The sequence below is a fragment of the Molossus molossus genome, unplaced genomic scaffold, assembly GCF_014108415.1.
Source record: "Molossus molossus isolate mMolMol1 unplaced genomic scaffold, mMolMol1.p scaffold_m16_p_8, whole genome shotgun sequence".
Classification (NCBI taxonomy): domain Eukaryota; kingdom Metazoa; phylum Chordata; class Mammalia; order Chiroptera; family Molossidae; genus Molossus; species Molossus molossus.
This window is the reverse complement of record NW_023425402.1, coordinates 54,842,516-54,864,471: the sequence shown is the minus strand read 5'-3', so window position 1 is coordinate 54,864,471 and position 21,956 is coordinate 54,842,516. Positions and strand designations below refer to the sequence as shown.

The window sequence follows — 21,956 nt, the reverse complement described above, 5'->3', positions numbered from 1 at the left end:
TACCATTTCCCGCCCTGGGTGGGTGGCTCAGTTGAGTAGTGCATTGTCCGATATGCCAAGGTTGTGGGTTCCATCAACAGTCAGGGCACATACAAGAATCAACCAATAAATGCATAAATAAGTAGAACAGCAAATTGATGTTTTGCTCTACAAAAAAAATAGAGAGAATACCACTTCCCCCCGCCTGCATGCAAAGGTTATTGAGGATAGAGATACTATGACTTGCCATGGAAATATAAGGATTGGATTCCAGGAACTAATTTTTATTTTATTTTTAAATATGTTTTTATGTTTTTAGAGAGAGAGGAAGGGAGAGATAGAAACATCAATGTGAGAGAGAAACATGGACCCGCTGCCTCCTGCACGTCCCCTACTAGGGATCGAGCGCACAACCTGGGCATGTGCCCTGACCGGAAATCGAACCAGGACCTCTCAGTCTATGGGACGATGCTCAATCCACTGAGCCTCACCATCTGGGCCAGGAATTAATTTTTAAATAGTTTAGTAGAGTTCAACAGTATTCCAAAAGACCAAGTTCCAATACTACTTGTATGTCCTAATCATGTGTATTTGTGTTAGTATACCTTCTATTCATCAGAGGCTATGAGTTAGACACAGACTTGACCTTAAATCACCAAAAATCTGTGATCCTTGTAAGTAGGTGAAATAATAAATAAAGAAAATACATTAACAGCATCCAAAGACTTATGGCAGTGTTGTGACCAGCATGATAGTGATATGATTTTCAATGTAAAAATAGAAATCAAAATAAGAACAGTGGTTGCTTCTGCTGAGGAAAGGAGATTAACTAAAAAGGCAGGCAAGGAGGGAAATTTCTAGGGTGATAGAAATGCCTTGTATCTTGATATGTTGGTACATACATTATCAAACCTCACTGGAGTGGACACTTAAAAATATACATTTTCTGTAACTGTATCAATTAAAATAATAAAAATAGGCGGGAAAAAAAAAGCATAACTACTAGCATGAGTATGCTGTACACTGGTGGTATAACAAAGTTGTGCTTCCTTCCATCTGTGCCTCTTCAGACGCGTAAGTCAATCATTATGATGTATCTACTCTTCCAACCCAAGCTCAATCTTAACTCCTTCAGACCCAAGGAAAGCTATTTTTTCTTATTTCTTTTCCTGCTCGGAAGATCTATATTTGTCATTGGTATTGACTTTATACAGAATTTCCCTTTCCAGATTCTCTCCTATTCTCCAAAAGGAAGCAGAATTCTGCTTTTAAACCTTTTGAAATTATCCACTTTACCAACTATAGAAGACTTAAGTACTTGTCTATAGGAAGAAGGACTCTCAGAAAACAACATAAGGCAGATTCAAAAAGATAAATATTCAAGACACTGGTCAATATAGCTGGAGAATGTACTTTTATTCTTGCAGTTTTATACTAGGAAATCAACATTTAATTTCATAATTCATGGTTCACAATTGACTTATAAAAAATTTTTAATCGTACATCAATATCCTATGACTCCAAATTTTATTTATCACTCTCCTTCAAGTCTGAAGAAAATGATTAATTTATTAAGTTCCACAGACAGCACAGTCCCACTGACATAACATTTAGTCAAGTCCTACGCTCACGTGAGAATTAAGAGTAGCCAGTATCAAACTGGCCTGAAACCTGATTGTGTTCCTGGCTCAGGGTACCTGTCATAAATCTGTAATCCACACTAAGACACAAAAATAAACTAGAGTGTGTATGTCATATAAGAAGCTTTTCACAGTAGAGTAAAAATTAACATTAAAATGTTATCAAATTTCAACCATATTATATTTTATCCAATTAGCTTTTTAGATGCCTGATTTAACTGTGAATCAAATGCAAATAACTTCATGTAGGTTTTTTTTTTTTAAAGTTTGCCCAGCATTTCAAAATGGTTACAGAATTAATATAACTTTTAAAATGTCAAAGTATGCTATACATATTGCACTTTTCTGCTAGGCTGGGCTGGTATTTTCCATGCAAGATACTAAAACTACTGAATAAAATACGCTTTAAAATCAATAGGTACTTGATTAAATTTCCCTGAAATGATCAACATCATTACCAAAATCTTCCAGGATTTTGTAAGATTTGATTCCTTAAATACAGCTTTAAAGTTTAACTTAAGGAGGGGAAAATACCCTCATATATTTCACTTTTATGTCCTTTTTTGGTCCTTCAATGACCAAAGAGAATTTTAAACAAATTATGGTTCATGTTTCCTGGCTTAATAAAAAACTACAATTGCTATTATCCAAATTAAGAAAAATTATTAAGCAAAAGCTATTAATTTTGAAATGTCTGTCTATAGGTCCCCTTAGAAACTTTCCAAACTTCTGTAATCAAGAGACTTTCATCAACTATGTATTAGAATCAAATTAGGTAAGGAAAAACTTATTTTTCAAAAATAAAATCACTTCCCAATGCTTGACAGAAACAAGCTATTCATGTTCATTTGTGTTCCATTGAAGACATTACTGAAATCTGTCCAATGGTTTATTTCCAACTGGTCCACTATGGAATTCTTCGGAATGTTTTAAGATTGGCTGTAGCTAGAATTCTGACTTCCATTTGGACCCTGCTCTCCTTCACTGTTCAAGTGGGGAAGAAAGAGATTTTATACCAATTAAAAGATTCATTTTCAACACCCTGGTAAGCCTATTAATTTTTAAAGTTAGTTATTCTATAGTACAAACTTACAAAACAAAGACATTCCCAACTGTAAGACACAGATGTGGAAAAATTAAAATCCAGAAGACTAACATTTGGTTTTATATTTTTATTCTTATGTAACTTAGTGCCCTCACACATAACAAGCATTCTGGAAGTTAGTGTCCATATACAATCAAAAACTTAAATTAGGGTATGGGATTTCATTGTCATTACAGGTATCACTCAACATATAGATTAGAGCTTCTGAACAAATTTCCTATAAAATTAAATCTTACATATAAAATCTTATTCCTACTAACCAACTATGAAAATCAAGAAGTATTCTTCCAAAAAAATTACTGTCCAAAGGCATACTAAAATCATATGTAAATACAGCAAACCTTTATAAATCAGAAATATGGTAATTTCCTGGAAAATGTTGAATATTTAAAATAAAAATAACTAAAACTGAGAATACCAGTATCTGTGGCAATAGGATTATTGCCTTATCTTGTCCATCATCATCTTGCAGCTTCAGGCCCTGCCACTAGTGGAGAATCACTCAGGGAATTTCTGCAAAAAATGCATCCAAAGGTAGCTGTTTGAATGACTGCCTTAAAACAGCTCCTTGTATAAGTCAAGTATTTATTTTTTTCCCAACAGTGACATTAACTTATCAGACCTACAAATCTATCTCAATGTTTTATAACTTAAGTTTAAGTTAGTTAAGATGGGCAATATTTCTTTATTTTCCATCTGACCTTGCTTCCTTACCCCAAACGATCTGATGTACAGTGAAAGCTAAGAGCCACTAAACCAAATGAACAGATCCTAATAAAACAACAACAAAACCCCCCTTGGCACAACTGATTCATATTTAGCAAAATTACATTACTGGGTGCCATTTGGGTAACTCAAAAGCTAAAATTCTTTATCTTTATAATATCAGATAAATAATCTAATTTATAAAACAGGATAATAGCCAGTATTGGGGGAGAGTGGGGGGAGACAGCACAGAATCAAACTGACATGGGAATACTACAGAACTCTTTATCTCTGAATTTCTAATAAATTGGCCTAATTCTGTCCTGTTTAAACGTATGTATAATATATACCCATATGTTGAGGGATACCTGTAATAGACCTGCCAATCCATGAGGTAAAAACAAATGATCCAATTAATATTTTTAAATGAGACATTCTCAATCTATGAAGTCAGAAATTAAAAAAATTAATATGTATTATAAAGTTTTGGAATAAATTTTAAGGAAAAAAACACATTGTAATCTATGAAAAAAATGTGATAATGAGTATAAAATATATAATTAAATGGAATGTATAATTAAAGTCTACAAAGTACCTGTTTGGAGGAGGTTTTGGTTTTGGCATCTTACTAAGAATAGTTGCCATCTCTTTTCTCTCATCAAAATTCTTCCACTGTTCGTATAGTTTTAATATAACCCTGATTATTTCCAAAATCTAGAAGAAAATATTTGAAAAGTTCTCAGTGGCATTATCAAGCATTTAGTATATAAAGAATATACATCACTTACTAGGCATCCATCAGAAAACAGTGAAAAGACAGAGTCTCTCTCAAGTATTTATGCTAGACAATTCTGATAAACATGAGAGCAGTATTTGTATCACACAGCTATTTAGGCTTTTCCTTCTAGCCTCTCATCTATTAACATGGATGCCCTGTCCATCCTTATTCATCTCTCCTCAGTTGGTTTCCTTCTACCTGCTGATATCTAAACCAAAATAAAATAGTGAGGTACTAGGAAGAGGTCTAAATCATGAAATTTACCACTATACAGTGCTTTTCTAATACTAATTGTTTCAAGCAATTTAGTGGGAGGTAGTGCACAAAAGACATTATTTTTATTCTGTTAACTACTGTAAATGAGTTAAGGTGCTAAAAAATTAACAGCTACAAATCTGTCATATCCAGTTTCCAAATAAGCTCTTTCTTCCTTACCTGAGTAGACTTAACTTTGGGTAATTTTAATGCCATCAACAACATTTCAGCAGGGAAGATAAATAAAAGGGCAAAAAAAAAAACCCTGCTTTGCCAGGAGATAGGCTGTGCTCCAGAAGTTTATAATAGTTTTTAGTGGTCACTAGGTAGCTTTTAAAATAACCCAGGAAATTAGAGGCTGCTCTTCAAATAACCAAACTAAAAGTTGACCACTTTGTTTAAGGTTAAACCAAAAAGGGAAAGAGAACCTTTGTCAACATCAACTCTTTTTGCCAAACATGTTTCTTCATTTTTTTAAACCAAACATTTTTTTACCCTGGTAGACTTCGTAAGACTTTAGGCTCATGATAAGTAAATATTTAAAGTTAATGAACTTTAAAATGTTCAAGTTTATATTACACTAAGGGAATTTTAAAGAATACCTTCTCCATATCCACAGAAAGCTCAGCAAACCACTGTCTGGCATCTTTCTGCTGTACAACACAGGCTACATGTAGACAAGCTGGAAAGAAAATGAGACAAAAGCCCACATTTAACTACGAACATGTAATGTGTGGACTCAGAACTAAAGATAAAATTTTCACGTATATTTTCCAACATTCTTTTTAAAGATTGCATAGGTTCATATAATAGTTACCACTGACCATTAAATTGACCATCAGTTTAATCTGACAGAGATAGAAAAAATTACTAGACCATCTTAAGGTTCTTGACATCTCCAGCTCCTCACTGTGTGCTAGGCATGGTGCAGTTGCCTTGAGAGTCAGGGCATGTTAAAGAGGGAAAAAATCCAATGAGGATATTTAGAGCAGGGAAATGATCTCTGAAAAGTAACACAAAGTCGTGGTCAAAATATAATCAGAAGTCAGTGTGATGAAAAAAAACAAAAACAGAATAAAACCCCCTGGTCAGGTGGCTCAGTTAGTTGGAGCATTGCTCTGTACACAAAAAGGTGGTGGGTTTGATTCTGGTCAAGGCACGTACCTAGGTTGAGGGTTCAATCCTGGTCGGGGTACAAATGGGAGGCAACCAACAGATGTTTCTCTTTCACATCAATGTCTCTTTTCTCTCTAAAATCAATAAACATCCTTGGGTGAGGATATAAATAAATAAATAAATATAAAACAAAAACCCCAGCCCTGCTGGTGTGGCTCAGTGGTTGAGTATCCACTCATGCACTGGTTCGATTCCCGGTCAGGGCACATGCCCACATTGTGGGCCTGATCCCCAGTGGGGGGCATGCGGGAGGCAGCCAATCGATGTTCTCTCTCATCGATGTTTCTATCTCTCTCTCCAATCAATGAAGAAAAAAAATTAAAAAAAAAAAAAAACCCAAAAAACAAAAAACTCCAGCCAAACAATACACTAATAAATTTCAAGAATATTGACTATGTTTTGATATTTCAACTAAAAGTAGTGTTTGTTGCCTCTGCTTTTTTTTTTAATCCTCACCCAAGGATATGTTTATTAGTTTTAGGAAGGGGTGTGAATGGGGGGAGAGAGAAAAACATCAATCAGTTGCCTCCCATATGCACCCCGACCAGAGATCAAACCTGCAACCTAGGTATGTACCCTGACCGGAAATTGAATCCTGTACTGCAGGACGGTCCAACCAACTGAGCAACCAATCTAGGGCTGCTTTTTAAAGTTATTAGTATATCAAATTAGGTGAAAACTGGACACATTAGCACAGAATTGAATGTTGTAATAAAATAGAGCTTAGAAAAAATACATAATACACTGTATATAATTATATACATTATATACAACTAACAAAGACAATAAAAAATGCTCAAAGACAAGTTACATCATAATTTTGCCCAATATAATTCCTACTGAATAACTTGGCTACTCTGATCCTACCCCAGCTTGTTCAGAGTTATTTTCCCTGCTGTGGTCACACATACGACTTTGCTAAGGATGACATCATAGGCAAACAGTAACTCAAATGTGAACTGATGCTGTGGTTGTCCCAAGTCAAATGAAGCTATAAAGTAGGACTTAGATCCAGGAGGGATTAAGAGGCTAAAAGACTAAAATTATAACAATAGGTAATTAAAACACAATAGAAAACACCACAATTAGGGTAGCGTATATGTAGAGTCATTATATCATGCATGAGATGATGTAGGGAGTTTTAATGGGGGGACAGTATAGATAAAAAGGTGAAATCTGAGCAAAATCTTAAAAAAAAAAAAGGTGAGCCCGTCCGGTGTGACTTGGTTGAGCACTGTCCCGTGCACCAAGAGGTCACCGGTTCAATTCCTGGTCAGGGTACATGCTGGGGTTGGAGCTACATCCCCAGTAGGGAGCATGCAGGAGGCAGCAGATTGATGTTTCTCTCTCATCAATGTTCTATCTCTCCCTCTCCCTTCCTCTCTCTCTGAAATCAATAACATGTTTTTTTTTTAAGTGAGAGTGGGAGCAGAGAATGACATGTATATAAATGGTAAAAAGAAGCTGTGGACTTTATCCAAAAATTGGGGGAAGCACTTAAAGGTTTTAATTGGGCACAAATTCTGCATCATTTTCTCCACCTTGGCACTGTTGACACTGTGGGCTGGACAACTGTCTGAGACTGGCTTGTGCACTACAGGATACTTAGCAGCATCCCACTGCAGCTGTGGCAACCAAAACCATTGCCAAATATCCCCCAAGGAACAGAATTATCTCTGGTTGAAAACCAGTAATCTAGCTCAAGTGTGGAGGGCAGTGACTTGACTCTCTGAGAACAGGGATGCTGGAGGCCAACTGATAGGAAGTAGACTACTGTGGTAACCCAAATAGAAACGAGATCATAGCTATGAGATTATTAAAGAAAGGTATTAGTTACCAAGTAGGTGGACGTACTGAGGGAAATGAAAGAGTCTGCTGTGTTTCCAACTAAAGTAACTATCTAGTGGTATTCACCAAGCTAGCAGACATTCAAAGGAGCACATCTGGGGCAAAGTAGTGAGTTCAGTCCTGTTCATGAGTCTGAGATGCCAAGTGAAGCTATCTGTAAGGCAGGATCTAAAGAACTGCTCAGGAGCAAGATCTTGGTTAAATGAAGAAATGTAAATGTTCCAGAACCGAAGAAATAGACGCCACAGGCCTCAGTGGGGCACCCAGGAAGAATAAAGACAGAAGGAATGGCAAAGATGTGCCACGTGGCCTGCTACTCCTTCCTTCCTATCTACGCAGATCCCAGCATTCCTTCTCTCTGAACCCACATGCCACTTTAGAATTCTTCCGAATACAGTGTTTCCAGGGAGTCTCCAGTACTACTAAAATATAAGTATAACCTATGTGTCACCTGATGCAAGAAGGATAAGAAATATTAACATTTAAGGAATAAAAGAAAAAAAAGAATACAGTAAAGAATTTGAGGAAGGAATCAAGATGATAGAATCATGGATATCAATAGAAAAAAAAAACAACAAAACAAAAATGGGAACAAAAAGTACTAAGTGCCTAATATATGGCAGACAATATTTGGTGCTCTATAAGGTGTATCATTTAATTCTTACAACAAGTCTGTATGGAGATGTTAGTATCCCCCACATTTTACAATTTAGGAAATAAACTCAAAAGTTAGATAATTTCCCCATAATTATAAAGGAAGCAAAATTTAAACCTAGGATCATCTGACTCCAAAGACTATGTTCTAACCCATTATAGTACTGCCTTCCACAGATAATAGCATAGTAGCTGACTTTCCCCCCCCAAAGGCATTAAGGATCACAGAAGCTTCTTGACTCAACCTCTGAGGACTTTATTCTGAACTTTTCCCTCTAAACAAACACTAGTTAAAATTATTTTAAATGATTTTTAAAAACTTACCAAAAGGGGGGATTTAGGGGGACAATAATCCAGATGTGACAGTTGCAGTTCATATTATTGAAAGCTCACATGCAAGGATTAATCTATTACTTCATGAAACATAAAAACATAAAGTACAATAGGGTGACATTTCTTTTAGGATGACCTAAATAGGTTTTAATAATTTAACTAATAAACCACACTTACATACCTAAAGCTATCATGAAAGGAGGATACAGTAGGCAAAGATCCGTTCTGTAGGTATCATTCACTATCCTCCTATAGAAATGTAAATCATATTATTATTGAAAGCAGAACTACCTCAAATGATTGTACATTTCCCTCCAGAGAGGGCCATATTTCCCATCTTTGTATATATTATTTCTTTTTTATATTACTGAAGCACACACAGATATAAAGATGAAAACATCAAGGGAAAAAGATGGATACATGAATGATTCAATAAATAAGCATAATTTAATGAATAAAATTATAGCTAAATATATATTTTAAAATTTAAAACCTCATAATAAATTTTAAACAGATTTTTTCCTAATTTTTCAAAAATTAGAAAATCAGATAGGAAGCCAGAAATCATACAATAATTAATATGTACACTGAATACCACCAAAAAGTATTGATAATTTTAAAGATAAACTGACTTTTTAGGTAAACAGTCTGTTTTTCATAATAACCAAATTTTAATGGAAATATTCATCAAATAGATAACTTAAAGATCTTTATCATTTATCATTTGTATCAATATAATTATTAAAGTTCAACAAGTAAATATTTTGTTCAACATAAATATCTTGGGGAACCACTTTAATTACTTTAAAAATACTAAACTTAATATTTAGTTGTCAATCTTCCTAGCTAATAACATGTTACACTATGAATAACTTCTGTTCTAATTACCATGCAAGGGGAAGCAACATGTCTTCTTGGCCCATGTCCTGCACATACTGGAGCAAAGGTCTATAAGGATGATACACTATCAAGCAACAATCCTAGAAACAGTTTAAAAAATGTATATGTATAAAAACAGATTTATTACAACACAAAAACCTTATCATTACCCAACTGATTTGTTAATGTGTATTTCAAATGTATTTCTCTAACTCATGCTTGCTTCCCTCTTATTTTCTTAAGAAAGCAGTATGGCAGCCCTAAACTCTACTATAATAGTGAAGGCAGTGCTCTCTCTGGAATATACCTTGGAAAATCGGTTGGCAGTCAGTCAGCATCCATTCCCTTAGAGACTCAAAGTGTCACATCTGCAACACACTGAAACCTCTTATTAGCCTATAAATCCGTAATTCCCAACTGGAGGAGCAGAATTCTGCCAAAGACATAATCTATCTTTAAATAACACCACACATATACACAAATTGTGCAAATAATTAACAGTGGTTTAATGTCCCAACTGGTTTGCTTGTAATTCTTTTATTATAGTTACTATAGAACAGAAAAATATTCCCATCCTAAGTAGGATATACAAATTATTTTACAGGCTTCCAAGAGGATACAGGTGATGATGCTACTAGGTGCTATGATTTCACCATCATTATCACTTGTATGGTTTAAAATGTACCTCCCTACAAATCATTTCTTTAAATAATTTCTGACTTCACTAAATAAGTTTTACTATATTAATCATAGGGAAGAAATATACTTACCATTAGTTCTAAAAGGTAGAATTCACATTCTAATATCTGTTTAAAAAAGATTATAAATGTCAACATGAAACCAAATTAGATGAATCTACTTAGTCTAACAGCAATTTATAGGCACAGTAATTTATCACAAATTTTTACTAAAGTGTTTTTAAATCAGGAAAATGAACAGAGTAACATATTAGAATTAACATATGCAATAAAAATACTGCATATGTTAATATCACAGAATGCATGAAATTATGACTATAAAGCATTTTAATTCCTAAAAAAAAGCCAGCCTCATATAAGCACTTATTACTTATCTTTATTTAAAATAACCTGTATAAACTTCAGATTTTCCAATATAGTTTCCATTCACCAAATGCAAAACTGCACGTAAATGTTATTCTTATTATATTATAAATCAGTAGAAGGAAAGAATACAAAAAATGAAACCAAAATATACAAGTTAAATGGAATGAAGAAATCCCTTGCAAGGTGGAAAAGGGAACATGCCTATTAAAATGTCAATAGAGATTTATCTTCTCTCACAATGTAAAATTTGAAATATGGTTTTCATACTATTATTGCATTACAGTAGCTCCAATGCACATTAGTATCACCTGGAAGCTTTTAGAAACTATCGGTCCCCAGGCCTCAAGCCTGAAAATTTCCATTTAGTTGGTCTAGAGAGGTTCTGACATCGGTATTATTAGTTCCTCAACCACTGTTATGAAGTACTTTTTAAACATAGAAGTAATTTAGCATTCAGGTTTATATTATAGCATTTGAACCTACCATTTCTAGGAGACTATTCAATTTATTCTAATACAAAATGAAGCAAGTTTATATGTAACTTTGACAAATAGTTTTACTTTATACAATATACTTACATGGTTCATCCTGTAAGGAAATTCCTTTGGAAATGCATATGAAAATCTAGTTTTTACTGCAGAAAACAAAACAAAAAAAAACTTAAATTGAGAAAATGCAAAAGTGAATTAACCCCAAATTTCTTTAACACTGTGTAGAACATTAGAAATAGGGCTAAATAATTTTTAGTAGGGCACTGAAGATGCTTAGGGACCAGATTATTTTTATTTTCAGGTGAGGAGAATAAGTGGCAGCAAGCTCCAGACCCCCATCTATACTACATATGTTTAATATATTAAGGGTTCTGCAGCTTAAAAAATAAAGGTATTAGGAAAAAAAAAAAAATCACTAGCTTTTATCATCTCTAAAAATCTTTCCAGCTCTAGAATGGTATCTTCTTAAGCACCATTTCCATATAATTCCCACACAACTGGACAAAACACAGAAATATATGGTCATAGTTAAAGACAAAAAAAAAAAAAAAATAATAATGCTATAACCAAATATGAAAAGATACATTTTTTTCTAGGAATAACATCTTATCCAATAATCTTTAAAAAGTTTTTTTTCTTTATTGATATCACAGAGAGAGGGGAAGGGAGAGGGAAAGGGAGAGAGAAACATCGGTGAGAGAGAACATCGATTGGCTGCCCCTTGCATACCCCTCAATGGGGACTGGGCCCACAATCTGGGCATGTGCCCTGACTGGAATCAAACCAGTGACCTCTTGGTGCATGGGTATATGCTCAACGACTGACCCACACTGGCCAGGCTTATCCAATATTCTTAAGCAAAAACTTTCACTTGGTAATTTAGCTTAGAAGGAACCTGTTCACAAATATATATCCATATCTATATAAATTGGAAGGATAATACAACCAAAAAATGTTAACAGTGTTTATCTCTGAGATTTAAAGATTTTTACTAATCTGTACTTTCTAAACTTTTTATAAAAACAGGTATTTATTGAAAGATAAATTTTAATAAAAGCATGAATAAATGTGCAAAGGTTTCTAGGATTTTTTTCATATCACACATAAACACATACACACAGATACTACTCTTCTTAGTCACTAAGTACAAATGAGAAAACTATTAATTATCAATCCTCCATTTCCTCAAAATGATATGGGTACATTTAAATACCATTTGACATAATTGTATTCAAGTCTTACGATATATTTCATTCAATCCTGTAACTATGGATAGGTTCTAGAGGATCTGTTCTATGATCCACTCCATTTGTACAAAGCCAAGTGACCTCACAAAGATAAAAAGAAAAAAAGCAGAAAAAGAAAACAGAATTTATTTTATATATTGTATTTTCAAAAAGTTTTATTTTGTAAACTGAGTATCCTAACCGCTTTATTTTTTATTTTTTAAATTGATTTAGAGAGAGGAAGGGAGAGCAATAGAGAAAGAAACATCAATGGGTTGTCTCCCATACACCCCCCACCCCCAACCAGGGGTCAAATCCACAACCTAGGTATGTGCCCTGACTGGGAATCGAAGCCACCAGCTTTTGGTGTACAAGACGACACTCCAACCAAGTGACCCACACCTGCCAGGGCCTAGCCACTAATTTAGATACATAGTATCTGCCGAGATTCAAAACCTAAACTATTTAAACTTGACATTAGTATACTTATGTATACTTAATATTTCCTCTTCTCCCTTAGTGAATTTGAAAACATACCCATTAAGGTTTCTGAATTTCACAAATCCTTCTGATGTAAACAAGATGTGAAGTGTAACAAGTAAAACAGATACTTACATAATGCTAACCAATCAACAAGGTAACATGATCTCTATAAATAAAACAAATCTACACCCCTAACCCTGGACCATGACACTTAATTTACTGAGATTAAATTTACCTGATGTTATCAACTTCTCTCCTACTCTGTGATAAAAACTACTCTGCATGTTGATTTTCTATGCTCTTTTTTTTTTTTAATGTTTTTATTGATTTTTTTTTTTATTTTAAAGAAAGAGAGGAGAGAGAAACATCTATGAGAGATACATCAATCTGCTGCCTCCTGCATTCCTCCTACTGGGGATCGAGCCCGCAACCCGGGCATGTGCCCTGACAGGGAATTGAACTGGGACCTCTCAGTCAATGGGACGATGCTCGATCCACTGAGCCACACTGCAGGCTCATTTTCTATTTTATAATCCTTATCTTATAACTTTAAGGAAAATGAATCCCTCCTCTCTCTTGCTACCTGTACCACTTGTGCATTTGTTTTCATTTACTCAATTAATAGTTCCTACTTTTTTTTGCACTTTTAACCATTCCTCCTCCAATAAATCTGCCCCATCCCTTAATATGTTCAACTTTTCCTTAAAAACAAAAACATTACTTTTATGTGTCATGCCGCCTTAGATTCCACTCAGCCATAACAATTTTTCAGACTTTCCTTGTTTTTGATGACTTGGACAGTTTTTAGGAGTAATGGTCAAGTATTTTGTAGGTTCACCTTCTACTGGAATCTGTCTGATGTTTATCTAATGGTTAGACTGGGGTTTTGGGTTTTATGAAGGAAGACCACAGGATTATGTGCCATTTCTCCAGAATACATCAAAGGTAGACATATTAATGTGATTTTTCACTACTGATATTGACTTTGATCACCTGGCTGAGGCAGTGCTTGTCAGGTTTCTCCACTGTAAAGTTCTCTGCCCCTCACACTTTTCATAATGTTATATTAGAAGGAGGTCACTATGCACAGCCAATACCTAAGGAATGGAAATTTATGCTTCCCATACCTAAGGGTGGACTTAGCAACATAAAGTATTGAAATTCTTCTACATGGAGATTTTCTCTTCTCCTCTAATTATTTATTTGAACATTGATTTATACAGTATGGACTCATAAATATTCTGGTCTCCTCTCCTTGCTTATTTGTAAATTCCCATTCCAGCACTGAGAAAACTGGCTCTTAACATCTGCCATCTCTTTACCATGAATATATCTATTTAGTGGAATTGTTCAACTTCACCATACATTTGTAACAATATCAAAATCGTTAACTTGTACCACTGTACAAGTTAGAGTGCTTATGTACACTTTCTTTTGCCTTTAGTCTTACAGACTAACTCATTTTCAAAGTTACTTAGGTCAGCAGCTTCCCCTCTCACCTAAGCCCATCTTTGGAACACATTTTCTTCTATGCAGCACAAGACACTATGCAACTCTATCTCCTTCTTAAAATTTATCAAGTCCCAAATTTCTATCACTGGCTTCACATTTCTAGGAGGATGTTTTACTGACAGATTTACAACTAGAATGTCTAAGATTAAATTATTTTCAGAACCCCCTTATTCTCCTCTCTTGCTACCTCCTTCACCTCCTCAATGCCCAGGCACAAACCATCAAAAATCGGTATTAACTCTTCTTAAATCCTTTCTTTTCAAAGGTCGTATTGACTCTATCATTCAAATCTAGCTTGCTTGTTCTCCTGGCTGGCTGGCTGGATGCCAAAACACTACTTTAAACCTTTATTAGTGCTCACCAGGATTACTTCAATAACTTAAAAAAAAAAATGTTTTTCCAACTTAAATCTGCTTGCTTTTTCCTACTTCTGGGAATATATCCTAATTAAAAACCCTGAAACACCAATCAAAAAGAATATATTTACCCCTATGTTCACAGCAGTGTTATTTACAATAGCTAAGATTTGGAAACAGCCCAAGTGCTCATCAGTAGATGAATTGATAAAAAAAAAGCTGAGGTACATTTACACAATGGAATACTATACGGCTATAAAAAAGAAGGATCTCTTACCCTTTGAGACAGCATGGATGAACCTGGAGACTATTATGTAAATGAAATAAGCCAACCAGAGAAAGACAAATATCACATGATCTCACTTATATGTGGAATCTAATGAACAAAATGAATTGACCAACAAAGTAAGTCCTAAGGCATGGAACAGAGTGACATACAGTGGGAGGGGGCGGGGACGGACAGATGAGAAGAGATAAACCAAAGAACTTATATACTTATATGCATAGCCCATGGACACAGACAATAGTGGTGAAGGCATGTGGGGGGGGGGGCATAAAGGCATAAAGGAGGGAGAGAAATGAGGGACATTTGTAATACTGTCAACAATAAAAATATATGTATGTAAAAAACAACAAAAAAGAACCTGTTAGCTTTTATTTCTCACAGCACCCTGTAGTGACTGCATTCACTAGTTTACAGTTTTATATGTATTTCAGAGTTTTTATTTTTTATCTTTTGATTGTTTTAAAATTATGGTAAAATACTACATAGAATTTAACATCTCCCCCCTGCCCTTATCTTCAGATAGAGCAGGAGGGAGGGAAGGAGGAAGAGAGAGAGAGAAACATCAATGTGACAGAGTCACATCAATAGGTTGCCACCCACATGACCCCAACCGGAGCTGGGGACGAACCGCAACCGAAGTACGTGCCCTTGGCCAGAATTGAACCTGGAACTCTTTGATCTGCGGGCCAACACTCTAAACGCTGGGCCAAACGGGCCAGGGCAGAACTTATCATCTTTAACATTTTTAAGTATACAGTTCAATAGTATTACGTACATTCACACTGTTGTGCAACAATAACCACAGTTCATCTCCAGAATCCTTTGCATCTTGCCATACAGAAATTCTACACTTATTAAACAATTACTCCCTGTTTTCCCCTCCCTCTGGCCCCTGGCAGCCACCATTCTACTTTCTAGCTCTAGTAATTTAATTATTCTAGGTACCTCATAAAAGTAGACTCATACAGTATTTATCTTTTTGTGACTGATTTATTTCACTTATAATATCCACATGGTTCATCACTGTGGTAGTATGTGAAAGACTTCAAAATGTGTCTAATTCAATTCATACTTTCCCTCAATTCATCTGACATAATTCTGCCAGATTCACCTTCCTGATATACAATTCTGGAATCACCCTCAGGTGGAAAATAAGGTTTTCAAAGGTACCACCACTTCCAACAAAATAAAATTCAGATTCCTTTTGAAGGCCTTCCATTATCTGGCCTTAGCCAGGTAGACTTTCCCCACTATTTCCTTACTTAAGGTCCACTGAATGTAAATCATTACCTTTCCCTATTTTTTTTTTTTTTATCCTCACCCGAGGACATTTTTACACTTTTTGTTCAGGTAGAGTGGGAGGGAGAGAGAGGAACAGAGAGAGAAACATCGATGTGAAAGGAACACATCGAGTGGCTGCCACCCGCACAACCGACCAGGGCCGGGGACAAACTGCAACTGAGGTACGCGCCCTTAGCGGGAACCGAACCCGGGTCTCTCAGGACCGCAGGCCGATGCTCTAACCGCTGAACCAAACCGGCCAGGGCAGCTTTCCCTACTTTTGACCAAAACTATTCAATGTTTTTAGACTGTCCCCCACATTTCCCCAGGTTCAAATTTTATCTTACTTCACTAAATTCCATGTAAACCTTCCCAGATTCATCTAAAAAATAATCTTTTTGCACTCAAAACATTTATTGTATTCTGTTTTTTATGCCATTTATTGTCTTTTGTATTAATATATACGTGTCATATTTTCTCGTCCTTAAGTTCTGTGTATTAATCTTTGCATCCATCACTGCATGCAGTATGGTATTTTCCAGTGACAATGACACTGTTGTTGATGACAGTAGCTACTAAAGTTTAGTAAGTATTATGGACTGAACTGTGTCCCCCTCCCCCAAATTCATATATTTTAGCCCTAACTCTATATGTGACTGTATTTGGATGGGGCCTTTAAAGAAATAATGAAGGCTAAATGGGGTCAAAGGATGGGGCCTTAATTCTACAGGGTTGGTGTCTTTTTAAGAGAAGAGACACTAGGGGTACACGTGCACAGAGAAAGGGCCATTTGAGAACACAGCAAAAAGGTAGCCATCTGCTAGGCCAAGGAGAGAGGCTTCAGGAGAAACTAATTTGTTGACATCTTGATCTTGGAATTCCAGTGTCCAGAACTGTGAGTAAATAAATTTCAGTTGTTTAAACCACTGACTCTGACATTTTGTTATGGCAGCCCTAGCAAATTAATCCCTGAAAAAGGCACTATTCTAAGAGCTTTATTATTTCTCATTTGATCCTCTCAACAGCCCCATGACACAGAGAGGTTGTGTTTTGCTCAATTTTTTACATAGCACTGGAGCAGAAATTTGAAATATTAGCTGTCTGTGCCTATATAATACACTATAAAATTTATGATATAATGAAAATAGTGTACCATAACAGTTTCCTATTCATTGAAAACCAAATTCTTATAAATATACCTTTAAGCCTCTTTGCATGAGAAACAAACCTTGGTAACAGATATTTTACATATTAAAATTTATATACCTTCATCATGGCTGGTGTGCCTCAGATGGTTAGTCGTTGTTCCGTGCACCAAAAGGTTGCCGGTTCGATTCCCAGTCAGGATACATGACCAAGCTGCAGGCCTGATCCCCGGTAAGGGTCATGAAGGAGGCAGCCGATCAATGTTCCATTCTCACATCAATGTTACTCTGTCTTTCCCTCTCCCTTCCTCTCTCTCTAAAAATCAATAAAAGTTAGAAAAATAAACAAATAAATAAAACTACCAGGTGACTTTATTATGCAGGGAAGCTTAAAAAAAAAAATGTATGCCCTGGCTCTGTAGTTAGAGCATTGGCCCGCAGACCAAGGAATCGTGCATTCGATTCCAGCCAAGGGCATGTACCTTGGTTGCGGCCAGTCCCTGGCCCTGGTTGGGGTCGTGCAGGAGGCAACCATTCGATGTATCTCTCTCACAGTGATGTTTCTCTCTCTCTCTCTCTCCCTCCTTCTCACTCTATCTGAAGATAAATGGAAAAAAAATATCCACCGGTGAGGAGTAAAAATTATAAACAAATACACACACACACACACACACACACACACACATTCACCTTCTAAAAATTTTGGAAAACAGAGATCAATAATGTAAGAAGAAAATAAGGCACCTATAATCTAGAACTCAGAGATAAACACTGCTAACATTCTGATAGATTTTCTTCTGGTTGTTTTTCATTTTGTTAATAATTTAAGTTTCCAGAGGGCAATTCGATACTTCATCAATATCATGTATTTGGCATATTAAATTCTGGGACAAAACTGACTACTACGCTTCCATCCTCAAAAAACATAAGATATGGTACAGTAAAGAGTAAACTAGATTATTACACTCTTCTCAGAAATGGGAATGGCCCAAAAATCAGTCTGGCTCCAAAATATAAAAATACAAAGCCTTCTTCTGCCTCTTCTGTGTAAGATCACAGAAATTAAAAAAAATAATCTGGTCCTGGGTGCTGTGACTCAATTGGCTGGATGTCATCTTAGGCACAGAAAGGTTCACTGTTTGATTTCCAGTCAGGGCACACGCCTGGGGTTGCTGGCTCAATCCCTGGTAGGGGGCGTGCAGAAGGCAGCCAATTGATGTTTAACTCTTACACTGATGTTTCTCTCTCTCTCTCTCTCTATCTCTCTCTCTCTCGCCCTCTCCCTTCTTGTCTCTCTAAAAATCAATAAAAATATATTTTTTTAAAAAATCTGTATTTTTTGTTAGGTGATGCCTTTTTGAAGATAAGCATACCATAATTTAAAACCTTGTATACACTATTTTACAATGTTATTTCCTTTATTGTCATAACTCACAGACTGCTAAACCCCATCTTGTTAGATAAGAACTAAGGCCAAAATGTAAAGCAACTTGTTCAAGGTTATGAAGCTGCTGCTTAGTGACAAAACTGGGGCTTTAGAATTAGTTCTACTGACTACAGAGTCAGCATTTTTTTTCTGCACTATGTTTTTCAATATGAAGGGAAAATATATAATTCCTATCAAAAACATACATTACAGTTGCTAAAGAAATAGTCTGTTCCAGCCAGAAGAATGACACAATGGCTAGTCATTAGGAAGCAATAAAATTGGCCTTGGCTGGTGTGACTCAGTTTGAGCATCGTCCCTTGCACTAGTCAGGGCACATATCTAGGTTTCAGGTTCGATCCCCGGTTGCGGGGTGTGTGGGAGGCAACTGATCAAAGTATCAATGTTTCTCTTTCTCTCTCACCTTCTTCCTCTCTCTAGAAATCAATAATTTAAAAAAAGTACAATACTATAAAATTGGGAAGTAATATTTTTGACCCTTGTTATAAAATTAGGAGTAACTGAGTTAATGTTTTTGGCTCAATAGTTACTATACATTTTTTAACATTAAAAGTAATGTCTTAGCCTTAATACTATAAGTGGTTTAAAAAACTTTGTATTTTTAACTTTATTTTTATTTATTTTTTAATCCTCACCCAAGGACATGCTTGGGGGGATGAGGAGAGAAACATCAGTGTGAGAGAGAAACATTGATTGGTTGCCTTCCATACGCTCCCCTACTGGAGATCAAACCCACAACCCAGGCATGTGTCCTGACTGGGAATTGAACCAGCCACCTTTCAGTGCACAGGACAACACTCAACCAACTGAACCACTCCAGCCAGGCTTAACTTCATTTTTAGTCAAATACTATAGCCATAAAGGTGACCTCAGGAGATTTAATAAAGCCAACTAATCTGTACAGGTCTTATAAACTGAAAAACATCAATTTCCTATGCAGCCTCCCTTAGAATTACATCCTTAAAGTAGGATATACTTTTTGCACTTACATACAGAAGTAGCAGCAGAAATCAGTCTTGTATTTGAGACTACTCCAAATTCCTAGAGGAAAAAAAGTGGACAAGATCAGGTATGTAGAATCCCAATGAACCTAAGGTATCTTAGATCTCAAAACAGAGTATTTCCCGTGTTCCCCCATGTTTACATAGAGTGTTCATCTCCGACTTATTTGAGGAATGATGTACTTAAATCTCTAAATATATTACTTGTCCTAAAACTTGCTACAATTTAAGACAAGAGTTTAAATAATTCTAATTTAACATCACTGAGAGGCACCAAATTAGAAACCAAATCTTACAGTGACATGATAGTTTTCTGCACTCAAATTTGCTTCCAAGTAGATTTTTTTAGATTCTACACTTAATTGCAAGAATATAAAGTATGTTTCCTACTCAACTGAACCTGGGCTGACAGTTATTTCATGCCATTTAATAAAAACAAAAACAAAAAACAGTCGAATCTGAAAAAGATAAACTTTAATATCACCAAAAGAATTCAAAAGACCACACAAACAATTATTCTTTGGGAACAGGAAGAGAAGAATGATATAGAGTATAATACTTCCAATGTCAGTTCCCATTTCCTCTTTAAACTTAATATGCCACCATTGTAAAAATGACTAAAATTTATGGTGACCCACCCTGCATATATATTGCTTCATTTAATTTGATTAACCTAGTAAGATTACTAAAGCCTTCAGTTCAATTTAAAACAGAAAAATTAGGAAATTGGTTTCTTATTATACAAAAGAAACTAAACTAAATCTATTCAAATACCTTCAACGTACATCCTTATTCTTGGGGAAGGGGGGGCACTGAAGGCATGTATCTGTATATACATATCTATGTTCACATTTAAACCTCAAACTATAATAACTAAAACTAAAAAGTAAACACCTGAGACACCTTCTTAAGTATCATATCCACAGAATTCCCACACAACTGGACAAAACACAGAAAGATTTGGTCATAGTTAAAGATAAAAAAAAATAGCCCTGGCTGGTTTGGCTCAGCATTTAGAGCATCAGCCCTCGGACCAGAGAGTCCTGTGTTCGGTTTCCGCTAAGGGCACGTACCTCGGTTGCAGTTTGTCCTTGGCCCCAGTTGGGGTCATGTGGGTGGCAGCCAGTCGACGTATCTCTCTCACATGCATCTTTCTCTCTTCCCCACTCTCTCCCTCCCACTCTATCTGAAGATAAATGCAAAAAAATGTCCTCAGGTGAGGATAAAAAAAAAAAGATTAAAAAAAATAATAATGCTATAACCAAATAAGAAAAGACACATTGTTTTTTTTTCTAGGAATAATTTTTTATCCAAAATTCTTAAAGTGAAAACTTTCACTCAGTAAATTATAAAATAGGATTCTACTTAGAAAATCATATAACAAAAACATATTAAGAAACAAGACAAATTAAAATCCCTAAATTAATCTATAAGAGTACAAGTTTATAAAAATCTTGTATAGGTTTCCATACTGGTTGTGCTTCAGATACATAAAATTACATGGCAATATTTGAAAAAACCACCCCATAATACAGGTCATTTAGAAACATTTTGTTTTCCATTGAAGAACTTAACAACAACAAAGCTGGTTCTGCCTCCTTGAATTATCACTTATAATTAGAAAACCTTAACCCTTTAGAAATCTTGTCTTAATATAATTTCTAATAGAGTAAACTCATTATTTCAGGTAACAGGTATGAAAGATATCATGAATAATCCTAGAAAATAGCTAAAACAAAATTCAAAATGAGTATCAAAAGGAATGTAAACTTACTTGGTTAAAATTACATTCAACATTCAAGAATACAATTACTCTTCTAAAGACATAAGCTAAAAATACAAATATAACAGAAAAGTTTCATAATGCTAAAGACTGCATGGATTATTATGTAAAACAGTCCAGATCTGTTACTACTGTCTGAATTATGCCTAAGCTCTCTCAAAAATACTGAAAAGGTAAACTAGGTGGGCAGAGATTTGGTTTCAGCTGCAAGTTCCCATCTCTTTTCTCTCTCTTTCACCTACTTTCTCTACTCTCACTGCTGAAGTAATTCCTCGTTAGAAATCACACAGCTAGAGCTGTCTCTGATCCTTGTCTTCCCTTTTGCTTTCCCTATGATTTGGTTAGAAGCCAATCATCAGGAGGCAGGGAGGGATTACAATAGGATGTAGGAATGGAAGAGCAGGAGGGATATTGTCCAATTACAGTAAGAAGCTGTGGCACTTAAAGGATACTACTTAGTGCCAAACAATAAATGTCTGCAGGCAGTACAGCAAAGCAGTTAAGTGCAGGTGGCTTTCTGCCTACTAGC

General features: G+C 35.4%; 1 protein-coding gene across 1 annotated transcript in view; it reads right to left on the bottom strand.

Annotated features, from left to right (window-relative positions):
• Window positions 1–2,646: 2,646 nt before the first annotated feature.
• Window positions 2,647–21,956, bottom strand: part of CCNC (cyclin C) — a 31,920-nt gene continuing 12,610 nt past the window's right edge. Inside the window, exons 5-12 of the mRNA XM_036248619.1 lie at window positions 19,633–19,684; window positions 10,995–11,050; window positions 10,123–10,158; window positions 9,362–9,453; window positions 8,655–8,722; window positions 5,065–5,144; window positions 4,025–4,143; window positions 2,647–3,237 (exon numbers count right to left, since the gene is read on the bottom strand). Coding sequence (XP_036104512.1) covers window positions 3,186–3,237; window positions 4,025–4,143; window positions 5,065–5,144; window positions 8,655–8,722; window positions 9,362–9,453; window positions 10,123–10,158; window positions 10,995–11,050; window positions 19,633–19,684 — 555 coding nt within the window. The 3' untranslated portion in view covers window positions 2,647–3,185. The remainder of the gene's footprint in view (window positions 3,238–4,024; window positions 4,144–5,064; window positions 5,145–8,654; window positions 8,723–9,361; window positions 9,454–10,122; window positions 10,159–10,994; window positions 11,051–19,632; window positions 19,685–21,956) is intronic.